Raw genomic sequence first — 12648 nt, 5'->3', positions numbered from 1 at the left:
CTTTCCCTTCAGTTTTGAGTGTGGCAGGCTGTTTCCTTCCACTCTGCATAAAGGAAGTCTTTGAGACTCACAGCTCCTGTAAGCCTCGAGGGAGGGTTAGGTGGTGATGATTTAAAGAGACAGGAACATTGATTGTAGGCTTAAAGCATTTATCTTACAAAACCTCTCTCCTGTTGCGACTAATCTTCTGTGTTCTCTAGCAGGGCCCTCCCCTCCCCCCATACCAAATATCTTGTTGTAGGACCCCCAAGGCCTGAGTCTCCTTCTAGAACTGCTTAGTGATCTAATCTTCAATTACTTTTTACTGTGTAAGCGTTTCCCCCATATGAAAAAAGTCCAGAGCGCTTCCTGCTCCAGAACAAAGAACATGATAGCTTTTCTCAACAGCCGTCCATTGACTGGACAGCCCTATGGCCAGTGCCCCTCTAGGGTCCAGCCTGTCAGAAAAGTCCAGAAGCAGAGTTTTATCTGAGAAAGGATGTCTTCTCAGCTGTGGGAGGACTTGAAGCTAGCTGATGTACTGAGGATGAGGGTGAATTGCTGTTGCTGTTTAGTCACTCAGTCATGTCAGACTCTTTGTGACCCCATGGACTTAGCCCGCCTGGCTCTTCTGTCCATGGGATTCTCTAGGAAAGAATATTGGAGTGGGATGCCATTTCCTCCTCCAGGGGATCTTCCCAACCCAGGGATCGAGCCTGTGTCTTCTGCATTGGCAGGGAGAGTCTTTACTGCTGAGCCACCATGCGTTTACACCATTCCTAAGTTAGCATTATGTAGAGGCTTACTCTGGTCATCTGTGTTGTTATCACTGATTCTAGTTATTCTGCCTCCTCTCATGAGGGTCATGAGAGTGAGGTCAGTAAAAGACCCAGTGGTGTGGTGAACAGGTACCAAAGGACTGGCTCTAGAACTGGTCAGGTCACCAATCCAACTCAAGCTTTTTAGAGTTGACTATCGCTGGATGTGGGAAGGATGACTGTCCTGAGCCCTAATCTACTGGCTGGGACCTGCTATTTCATCTTTCTTTCCAGCCCATTTTTTCAGGTAGGAAAGAGACCCAAGGTCAACTGTTTTCCGTTCTTTTTTTTCCAGGTACAATGTCTCTTGAATGACTGACACCCCCATTTTTTTCCCATTCAGCATTATTATTATTATTTTTTTTCCAGCATTATTGAAGACTGGAGTCTCTCATTCTCCCACTAGAGTAGTGGGGCCAGGACAAGTGTGAGGAAAGTTTGGTGTCCAGGGCACAGAGTTGAAGGAGACACACTGCCAAGGTTTCTCAAGTGCCAGTCCTACAGGTGAATGACCCCGGGAGTGAGTATTTCCTTAAGACTGAGGTGAATATGGCTCCTCACTGGCTTTACCCAAGTCCGAACCACATAGACCAGTCTTGACTAAGTCTTTGCTACCCAACGTATACCTTTCATGAAGATGCTTCCAGTGTTTCTTTGATAACTCCTTGCCTTTCAGTGTTCTCATGCACGCATGTGGAATCTTCCTTCACCACCTGTGACTTTGCCTGAGGGTTTACCTGCTTACAACAGGGTGCTTTTAGCTCTAATCCTTCTTACATTTTCCCACCTCTTTTATGTGTATTGTTTGCTGCATCCTTGGAGTTTTCCTAATTATCTAGTGAGCTCATCAGTCATAAAGACTGTGTTTATTTTAATAAATTCTAGTTTGCATTTAACAGGAAGATGTTAAATGTAAAATATTGCAAGTGCAAAATGCAAAATACTAGGTCCACTCTTGTCTGAAACATAAGCCTCTAGTATGTTTCAATCCTGACTGGGATTGGACACAAGGGGTAAAATCTAGCTGAGCCCCTTTTGATGCACATAAAACAGACTATTGATGTGTGTGTCTGTGTATGATTGTTGAGCGTGAGTTGGTTGCATCAGAGAAATAAGCCATATGTCCATTTACCATCTTCAGAAGATAAAACCATAGCATGGAGTTAAAGACATGTGATCTCAGGAACTTTACAGCTCACTTGTTAATTTACTATACCTTGTAGAAATTTTATTGCCATTTTTATTATATTCAGAAGAAATAGTGATAGTATAAAGAAGAAAAGGCGTTTTCAGGAGCATAAAACTGACTTTAGATAGAGACTTGCAAATGAGAAGAATTTTATGTTTATAACTTTCAGAAGGTTTTGGTATTATATTTCAAAACAAACAGGAAATTTTAAAATCATTTGATTCATTAACAAATAGGATGAGGTTGAGATCTAAACAATTCACAGAATCTCAAACATTTAGCGGACACTGACTGTCCGGGGCAGGCTGCTGCTGCTAAGTCACTTCAGTCGTGTCCGACTCTGTGTGACCCCATAGATGGCAGCCCACCAGGCTCCCCGTCCCTGGGATTCTCCAAGCAAGAACACTGGAGTGGGTTGCCATTTCCTTCTCCAATGCATGAAAGTGAAAAGTGAAAGTGAAGTCGCTCAGTCATGTCCAACTCGTAGCGACCCCATGGACTGCAGCCTACCAAGCTCCTCCGTCCATGGGATTTTCCAGGCAAGAGTACTGGAGTGGGGTGCCATTGCCTTGTAACTTACTCAGGATATGACAATGAATGAAGAGGCAGTGGTCAGTAACTATGACACAGGAGTCTTGCATTCCAGTCTACCGGTCTTTCTAAAAATCATCAATAGTTTTTTGGGTATGACTAATAGTAAACTACAGAATAAACGGCACATACTAAAGGGTAAGCAGCAAAAGAAATCGCATGTCTTGTGGAATACACAAAATAACTGACTGAGCAATGCGGCAGACACCTGAGCACACAGCGCTGTTTGGATTAGGGCTTTCTCAGGCAATTCGCTTTGGCCACGATTGTACCACGTCTCTGAATTTCCATGTATTTTATAAAGGTCCCTTTGAAATCTTGCAATCTTTCCTCTGACTGTACAGGCCCACATTCTGACTGTTAGAAGGCTGTACAACCTGTTAGTGTAGCGGTCACCCCTTTCCACTGTCCCCAGGCCCTCAATCAAGTCCATGAGCTCCTTCACGTGGTCATCCCAGGTGCTCCCTGTAGCATAGTTGTCAAAGGCACACACTCGCCCCCCACACGCTGCCACCAGCTCGCTTAGGGCTCTGTTGTCTGCGCCTTGGATAAAATCCCTCAGGAAGCCTCCCTTGAGGTCTTCCTTGCGGGTGAAGACGACAACTGTGTGCTTCGTGGCACCCTCTCCAAAGATCTCCTTCACCCCCTGAACAGCCTGCTGGTCCTCCGTGGTGAATTGGCCCAGTTGCATCACCAGGAGCAGCACGTGGGGTCCTGGGGCAGAGAGCAGGGAGCACCTCTGCATCTCTTGGAACAGGGAGTCAGAGGGGTCCTTCCTGCAAAACATATCTGGTGTGTCAATAACCACCACCTCTCTGTCTCCCCAGCTGCCCCGACTCTTACTGCAAGTCTGCGTCAAGGACCAGGCACTCAGCCTGGACTCAAATGCTGGCTTCTAGAGGATGCTGTTCTCTGTCGCACTTTTGCCAGTTCTCGTTTTGCCCACCAGAATGATTCTCAGCTCTGATCCTCTGGCACAGTGAGCTGGGTGACTCTTTGTAGAAGGTCCTGCTAAGAGCAAGTTTACTTAGAAGAGAAAGACAAATACCACATGATATCTCTTATATGTGGAATCCAAAAAAAAAAAAAGGATACAGATGAACTCACTTACAAAACAGATATAGGGGCTTCCCTGATGACCCAATGTAGAGGACACAGGTTCAGTCCCTGGTCGGGGAACTAAGATCCCACATGCTGTAGGGCAACTAAGCCCACGTGCTGCAAGAAGAGAAGACTGTGTGCTGTACCCAGCGAAGCCCGCACAATGCATCCAAGAGCCCCGTGTGCTGCAACGAACCCAATGCAGCACGAATGAATCATGAAAACCAGACATGGAGTCACAGACGTGGAAACAAGCTTCTGGCTACTGAAAGGGAAAGGGGCAGGGGAGGGGTAAATTATGAGTTTGGGATTAAAATATGCACAATACTGTATATAAAATAACAAACAAAGACTACTGTAGAGCACAGGGAGCTGTACTCAATATCTTGTAATAACCTGTAATGTAAAAGAATCTAAAGAGAATATATTTGTGTTTGTATGTATACCTAAATCACTTCGTTGCATACCTGAAACTAACAAAGGATTGTAAATCAACTGTATTTCAATTAAAAAAAAAAAGGTGAAAAAAGAGCAAGCTTACTTTGTTATCACCATACTGTCATGCCAATGGAATATTTTTAATGATAAGGAAATATCTGGGAGAAGATACTCTCATAATATATTGTATTTATAAAGTAGAAGCTGACTCTATTATCAAATAAGATAATGATTTTAAAGCATCTAGCTTTCTCTAGGTCTGCAGGGCATTGTCATATTGGATCCAAGAAAATTGGGGGATGAGATAGAATTAGAAATGTATCTTGTCATTCAAAGTTTGTCTATATCACTCTGTTCTGGCCCCCTAAAAGGCAAATTTTCTGAAGATCAGAAATGTGTAGCCAAGATGGTGGTTCCATCTCCAGGTGGGTAAGTAACCTGCTTGTTCCAGAGCCAGAGATGGTTCCTCTGACCTTGGCTGGGCAGAGGTGTAGTCATGATCACCAGTGAAATGATTGGACCAGGGAAATTGAAATGAACAGTGCAAAGTTATTCTCTCTGATGAAGAAACAGTTGCTGGCTCATATTGTGATTCTAGAGGATAGCATGATTTTTATACAAACTAGGCACAGAATAGGGCTTCCTTGAGAGCTCAGTTGATAAAGAATCCGCCTGCAATGCAGGAGACCTGGGTTCTATCCCTGGGTTGGGAAGATCCCCTGGAGAAGGGAAAGGCTACCCACTCCAGTGTTCTGGCCTGGAGAATTCTATGGACTGTGCAGTCCATGAGCGACTTCCCCTTTCACTTCAGGCACAGAGTAGGACAGAAATGGCACACGCAGGAGGTCACTTACCAGAGGGACTGCCTTCATTTTGGCCCATGGCTACTCCTGAGGGACGGAGAGACCAGAGGTCAATTAAAAAAACGATCATTTTTGAGTTACAACGCATGAAAGAACCTTACATTTCTTGAGCATGTTCACAACCATGCCTCAGTTGTCTGCACAAAGCTGAGGAGGTGGGTGGGAAGAATTACGATTGCTGGTTTACAGAGAAATATAGTCACTTGCTCAGAGTTCACTCAGTGAGTCAGAAGATTGGGTTTGTTTGTGGCCCCACTTGCTGCTTCTCACCCCCACGCCCACCTCTCCCCTAGGGTCCCTCCTCCGTGGGGGACCACCCACCCCACCCCCTCTCTTGCTTTCCGTGGCCTTCCTTTGTTTCCTTTCTAGGTCTGCCGTGGTTGTCCGAGGCTGAGTCCTCTTCCCTTCCCTCCTCCCCATCTGCTCCCTTCCTTAGTTCTCCACCTTGCCGCCAAACGCCTGCCCTCACACGAGTCCTTGCTGAGAGACTCGGTGAATTAAAAACCCAACTCGGCAAAGTGCACTCTTCTTCAAACCAGAAACGTGCTTCATTTGATCTGTTACTTACTTGAATTTTCCTCTTTCCACAAGAAGCCTTGCCATTTAGTTCCCTTTCCTATGCAGAGGGAAGTATCTTAAAAACTGGCAACCTGTACTAAGTGACATGGCACAGAAAACTCTTGTGTTAATGAGAAAGTTCTTCCCAGTTAGCCCTTTTGTGTAATGTTCTCTTTGCCACTATTGGGTAAACTAAATTCCAAGATTACAGGTCCTGTAAACTGGCCTCACTTAAGCCAAATGCCATCACTCTGTTTCCCTGAAAACAGGGCAAATTTGTTTAATTTTTTTTTTTTTTTTCTTTTTCAACCATAGCCTGAAAACTAGGAATGAACAGCACAGAACTTTCATGAGTGTGGGCTTACCAGAGTTACTGTTGAAAGAAATAGATGCCTCCTTGTTCAGATCTGTGACTTGACAGTTCAGCTTCAAGAGAGAGAGAGGGAAAAAAAAAAGCTGAAAATCTAGTCTGCTTCTTCCTCTCTTGAATCTCCAGTGAGCTTCCATGCTGCAACAGAGCCCCTACACCATGACTATCTGAAATTCTCTTTTCAAAAATAAACAGTTAAAATGGCAAAATTTAATGAGTCATTTGTTGTCTTGTGGACTTGCCTCAATTGAAAAAACAAACAACGTTTGAATCGTTTAAGCTGGAATAAAGGGGAGGCTGATGATGCTGGTAGATTTGATTCCTTCCCCCATCCTGAGGCTGTGTCCCTACATTTACAAGTTTGCCTGAATGCAACCCTCCAAGGCCTCCCAGGAGGAATAACCTTATCCACACTTAGCGGTAACTGTTCTAAAGGCAAATGCCACTGCAGGGGGAGAAAGTATGGGTGTGGGGGCACAAGACAGGGCACTGTGCAGGGGGAGAGTACAGAAAGGCGAACTGAAAGAGGGAGATGTCTGTCTGAATGCATTTGGAAACGACTCATTCATGGTTTCTTTGCTTTCCCTTTGCTCAGCTATGCAGTTCAGGGCAGCCTCCCTGGGGGACCAGTGACCCGGGCAGTGTCTACAATGATCTAGGCAATGTCTACAGTAATGATCTGAGTGTCTACAGTCAGGGGGAACGACCCAAAGCATTAAATTTGAAATCACTCAAATGTTTTTATCTTTATTTCTGTGATATTCAGCACAGTAAGGACAGAGGAAATGTGGGACTTCTTAGACAGCCTTTAAATATCCTAGATCAGTAGTGATGCACTTCGCTTTCCCTACCAACTGTTGATGAGAAACGATTCCCAGGCCTGGACCTCATCATATGAGAGGCTGGAAAACACAGTGCATCCCTGGGACCCAGGGGGACACCACTGTCTTTGTCACACACTATTATCACTGTTTTGAATTCTTCCACATCCTTTACTTTGTAGTCTTCTACTTAATAACAGTAATCTCTTCCTAAAAACAAAACATTCTGTGTCAAAACGCTAACAGGGACCTATTTCCAATTGTTTTATATGAAAGCAAATATAATGCAACATCGAATTCAAAGCCCACTGATTTTCTAAATTGTATGTAAAATTCAGTAAAGCACCTCTATAAAAACTTTCCATAGAATAAAAAAGCTTAAAATATTGCTGTTTTGAATACCTCAAATGTTTTTGGTTTATGAAAGAAATGTATTGGATAATGTAAGTACCCTGACAAACAACTCAATTAAAAATGGGCAAAGGACCTGAATAGATATTGTTTCAAAGAAGACATACAAATGGCCAACAGGTACTTGAACACATGCTCAGCATCATTTATCAGGGGAATGTAAATCAAAACCATCATGAGATTGCATCTCACACCCGTTAGGATGGCTATTATTACAAAGACAGGAGAGAAGTGTTGGTCAGGATGTGGCAAATTCATGTGTTGGTAACATGTATCACTCAATATGCATGTGGTCAAATTATTTTTCCACTGTTAAAGAACTATGTCTTTTTAATTAATATCTTCTCATATATTTGTTTTTTGTGCTGTGCATGCTTGGTAGCTCAGTCATGTCCGGCTCTTTGTGACTCCATGGACTGTAGCCCACCAGGCTTCTCTGTCCATGGGATTTTCCAGGCAAGGATACTGGAGTGGGTTGCCATTTCCTCCTCCAGGGGTTCTTCCTGACCCAGGGATCACACCCTCATCTCCTACATCTCCTGCATTGGCACGTGAATTCTTTATGACTGAGCCACATGAGAAGCTCAGAATATATTTGTTGCTCATGGTTAAATTTTGTTAATTCTTTTGATATTGATTTGGAGAAGTTCTTTATGCAGTCAAAATGATCATTTTTACCTCCTCTTCTTGGATTAAAAAAAAATCTAATTTCATTCACTGTTAGTTTATTGTAGCTAGTATCTAGAAGAACCCACAGTTTGTTGTGATCCACAGAGATGACAGAGGATGAGGTGGTTGAATGGCATCACTGACTCAATGGACATGACTTTGAGCAAACTCAGGGAGATGGTGAAGGACAGGGAAGTCTGGTGTGCTGCAGTTCATGGGGTGGCAAATAGTCAGACACAACTTAGTGACTGAACAACAACAACAAAATCTAGATGAATGTTCAATAATCACCATATAGTAGGCCTCCTTAACTTGTTTCTGACTTTTGTGGCAATAGCTCAATGCTTCCAGTTAAATAAAGTACAAGCTTTGAGGTTGAGATGGAAATTATTATTGTAAAAATGTAACCAATTATTTAGTTCAGTCTCTCAGTCATGACCGAATCTTTGCAACCCCATGGACTGCAGCACGCCAGGCTTTCCTGTCCATCACCACCTCCCGCAGCTTACTTAAGCTCATGTCCATTGAGTTGGTGATGCCATCAAACCATCTTATCCTCTGTTGTCCCCTTCTTCTCCTGCACTCAATCTTTCCCAGCATCAGGGTCTTTTCCAATGAGTCAGTTCTTCTCATCAGGTGGCCAAATCTTTGGAGCATCAGCTTCAGCATCAGTCCTTCCAATGAATATTCAGGACTGATTTCCTTTAGGATGGACTGGTTGGATCTCCTTGCAGTCCAAGGGACTCTCAAAAGTCTTCTCCAACACCACAGTTCAAAAGCATCAATTCTTGGGTGCTCAGCTTTCTTTATAGTCCAACTCTCACATCCGTTGGAGAAGGCAATAGCAACCTACTCCAGTACTCTTGCCTGGAAAATCCCATGGACGGAGGAGCCTGGTAGGCTGCAGTCCATGGGGTCCTGAAGAGTCGAACACGACTGAGCAACTTTGCTTTCACTTTTCACCTTCATGCATTGGAGAAGGAAATGGAAACCCATTCCAGCATTCTTGCCTGGAGAATCCCAGGGACGGGGGAGCCTGGTGGGCTGCCGTCTATGGATTCGCACAGGGTCGGACATGACTGAAGCAATTTAGCAGCAGCAGCAGCTCACATCCATATAGGACTACTGGAAAAACCAGAGCTTTGACTAGACAGGCCTTTGTTGGCAATTATTAGGACCTTTGTTGGCCAATTATTAGATGCTAAATTTTTACCAAATTACTTTCCAACAGCTAAGGCCATGATTGAATTATGTTGCTCCATAGCTTCATAATACATTAAATTATATGACAATATTTCCTCATATTGAAACTTCTTTGCACACCTAGGACAAATCTTTATCATCTAAGTTATTGCTGGATTCTATTTGATAATAGCCAATTTTGAGGTTCTGCATTCCTTTGTGAGTAATTTTATTCTTTTCTAAAACAAAGAGATTCTTTTCCTTTGATTACCCTGGTTTTGGGGTCTCCTTTTCCTTCTGAACTATCAACTATGGTGTTTTCCTTGAATAGATACTTGCACTGCAGAAGAATCCTGGTTCTGTCTTTTAAGAAAATAAGATTTTTTACCATCACCACCTTTCTCCATCATCTCTTCTTTTCTTAGGCAAGTTTGACATTGAATGAAGATTATATAGCATACTGAATGTTTTTAAGGAAAATGTCAGTGTGCATCAGGAATGTATAACAGATGAATTTAACTGATTGGAGAGGGGTTGTTGGGAAAGACTTCTGAGAAAAAGTAATATTGCTTGAAAGTGAAAGTCAGTCAGTTGCATCTGACTCTTTGTGACCCCATGGACTATACCAGTCTGTGGAATTTTCCAGGCAAGAATACTGGAGTGGGTAGCTTATCCCTTCTCCAGCAGATTTTCCCAGATGAGGAATTGAACCAGATCTCCTGCATTGCAGGCGGATTCTTTACCAACTGAGCTGTTACGGAAGCCCAACATTGCTTGAGCTGAACTTGAAAAGTGAGGGAGGTGGGGATTGGAGGTATTTCCAGGAATAAGTAACACCACATTCCAAGGCAAGTGACCACATGGAGTCCTCAGGTATTTAAAGGAAGCCAAGGATGGCTAGAACCCAGAGGCAGAAAGTCAGATTATGTAGAAATGAGGCTGGAGATCAAGGCAGGGATTTGTCAAGTTTTGGTCCTAAATGTTTTCTTGCAAAACAATGGAAACTCCCTCTGGGACTGACTTGGGGCTGTAGTGTCCTGGCCCTGAATATGAGTTGTGTGAAGAATGGATAGGAAAGTCCTGTCCCTTGTCCTTCTTTATATGATCTGTATTTGGGGATCTTTCCTGGGGTCCTCCTCGATATTCTCTTTCACTTCCTCTGCTTCCCCACCCACTCCACTCCTTCAGGGCGTGGAAACAGACCTCTATGTGGTTCAGGTGAGATGGAGAAGTACAGTGGGTGTGACTTCTGAGGTGAGCCCTTTACCGCAACTATTTCCTGATACCCTTCCCCATGCTCAGGACCCTGTCAACACTTCAGTTTTTTCCAACCACTTCCTGCATAAAACGCTTTCGTGTTTCACCTCTTGTTCTAAGTTCATCTATGTCTTGAGAAGAGCTTGGTTTGGGGGCATTTCTTTTGAACCAAGAGAGAAAAATAACTGTTTGTGATTCTGTCTGCAAAAGGAAACCACGAGACCCAGAGCTCTTCCTGAGGCAAGCTCCTTCCTCTGAGAGGAAAACCGATTTATCAGGTGTGATCCAAAGGGGCTGAAACCCCCTCTACCAAACACCACCTGCCTCTCCTCTCTTTCAAGTAAAGCTCTTCCAGGAGGTGCTTAGGCAAAGAAAACAGCGTACAGGGAGAGAGACTGAGAAGGAATTCAAATGGGGCCGAATACAGATTGAAGGAGTTCAAGCAAAGAGTTAAAGCTTCAAGTCCTCTAAACACCATTATATAGTCTGAAAGTTTCGGCTGTTGTAGCCTATGGCCCTTTACTCTCAGATGTACAGGGTATTTTAAAAGAGGTGAATATCTCCGATCTAACTTGCTGCCAGATCCTGGGTTTGAATAGTGAAACTATATTGAAGCATTCAACTCCATTGAAACTGTATTCAACTCCATTCAACTGTATTTAACTCCATTGAAACTGTAGGGATGGCTCTATTTGCTCTAGTTCTAACTTGCTGTCCTCACCTGCCCACCCCTACCTTCTGTCGGTTTTAGTTCCCCAGGGCCCATCAGTGACCACGGATGGCCAAAACATATCCTCCGTATACTCAGTGGGGTTTTGGAAATGGGCCATTTTAATCCCTGTTTGGTCGCTGACCTGCTACGTGACCTTAAGGCAAATTTAACCTTAATTTGTTTCATCTTCAAATGATAAAAAACTTCAACTATTGACAGAATTATCAGAATTAAGTGGAAAAATGTATGGAAAGCACATTGCCCCAGTGCCTACCACTGTGATTTCAAAGCCTTAACTTGCACCAGAGTGCCTGAAGAACTTGTGAAAACACAGAGGGCTAGGCAACATTCCTAGTTTCTGAATGAGCAGGATTTGGTGAAGCCTGAAATGTGGGAGTTCTAACAAATTCCCAGGTGATATGAGTACTGCTGGTCCCAGGGCCTCACTTTGAGGACGACTGCCCTAGGTCATTGGCATCATTTGCATTGAAGCTGGGTTACCATCATGTGCCCGGAACCAACTATAAACAGAAGTAGGAGTTGTGTCTTTGAGACACTTTTAGTTTCTGGTTTCTCCGTACATGGGACATCTAGGACATTTCCTGGTTGTCCAAAGCACTCCTACATTTTCTTTCTTTGAGGTTCATTCTAGATGAGAGGGTCCAGGTCTGACTTTCTCACCCAAAGCTTTTACATTTCACATGTGCTTTGTCTATCCCCTTTAAGATCTCCTGGTAGCTGATTTAATCTGAAGTGAAAGACCTTTTACAGAAAATGCCTTAGCCTCGTGGTGCTCAGATTTTTACCTTGCATCAGACACACTTGGAGGGTTTGTAAAAACACAGATGACTACACTCTAATTCCAGAGATTCTGGTTCAGTAAGTTTGGGATGGAGCTCAAGACTTTGCATTTCTAACAAGTCTCCAGTTCAAGCTGATGCTGCAGGTCCATGGCCCACATTTTGAGAAGCCCTGGTCTATTATGCAGTAAGTCTGCAAAGTAGTTGATAGTAGCATTTTGCATGACTTGGGAGATGGTCAGAGTAAGTGGCCATTTAGATAAACTATAGGTAGATTCAGATGTCTCTGATATGCCTGTCGTGTGTCAGAAGATAAGGTCAGGGAAAAAAGAAGAAACCTATATGACTTCCTTTCTACACATGTCTTCATATATCGATAGGAGACAAGAACTGACAGTGGTGGAATAGTGGCGTCCAGGAGGCAGTGTCTGATTGATGGGAGGAGGGCTGATCAGTGATCTAAAGTTGTCACGTAGGAGGTCATGGAGGAGATTTTCTCTAAAGGATGGGAGGATGGGATACATGGAGTGCTTTGGGGATAAGCAGACAGGTGGGAGGAAGTGGCATGAATGATGGCTTGGAGGTAGAAGCATATGGGTGGGAAGAAGAGCACAAGTGAACTATGAAACAGACACCACTACCATTTAATTACTTTGGACTAAACACTGTGCACACGAATTTGGGTGAACTCTGGGAGTTGGTGATGGACAGGGAGGCCTGGCGTGCTGCGATTCATGGGGTTGCAAAGAGTCAGACATGACTGAGCAACTGAACTGAACTGAACTGAACTGAAACACTATGTTTTATATCTTCTTCTTACTTAATACTTACAGCCACATTGGGAAGTACAGATTATTATATCCATAGCTACATAAGTAAAAACAAGGTT

The 12648-nt window shown here is 43.6% G+C and overlaps 1 protein-coding gene across 1 annotated transcript; it reads right to left on the bottom strand.

Annotated features, from left to right (window-relative positions):
• Positions 1 to 49: 49 nt before the first annotated feature.
• GIMAP2 (GTPase, IMAP family member 2) lies at positions 50 to 5951 on the bottom strand. Its single transcript, XM_061415145.1, is given in 5 exon segments — positions 50 to 2817; positions 2820 to 2938; positions 2940 to 3588; positions 4971 to 5006; positions 5903 to 5951. Coding segments are annotated over 4 exon segments (1008 nt in total). The 5' UTR covers positions 4999 to 5006; positions 5903 to 5951; the 3' UTR covers positions 50 to 2605.
• Between the last annotated feature and the right edge of the window lie 6697 nt (positions 5952 to 12648).

The sequence above is a fragment of the Bos javanicus genome, chromosome 4, assembly GCF_032452875.1.
Source record: "Bos javanicus breed banteng chromosome 4, ARS-OSU_banteng_1.0, whole genome shotgun sequence".
Taxonomy (NCBI): domain Eukaryota; kingdom Metazoa; phylum Chordata; class Mammalia; order Artiodactyla; family Bovidae; genus Bos; species Bos javanicus.
This window is presented reverse-complemented; position numbering and strand designations above follow the sequence as displayed.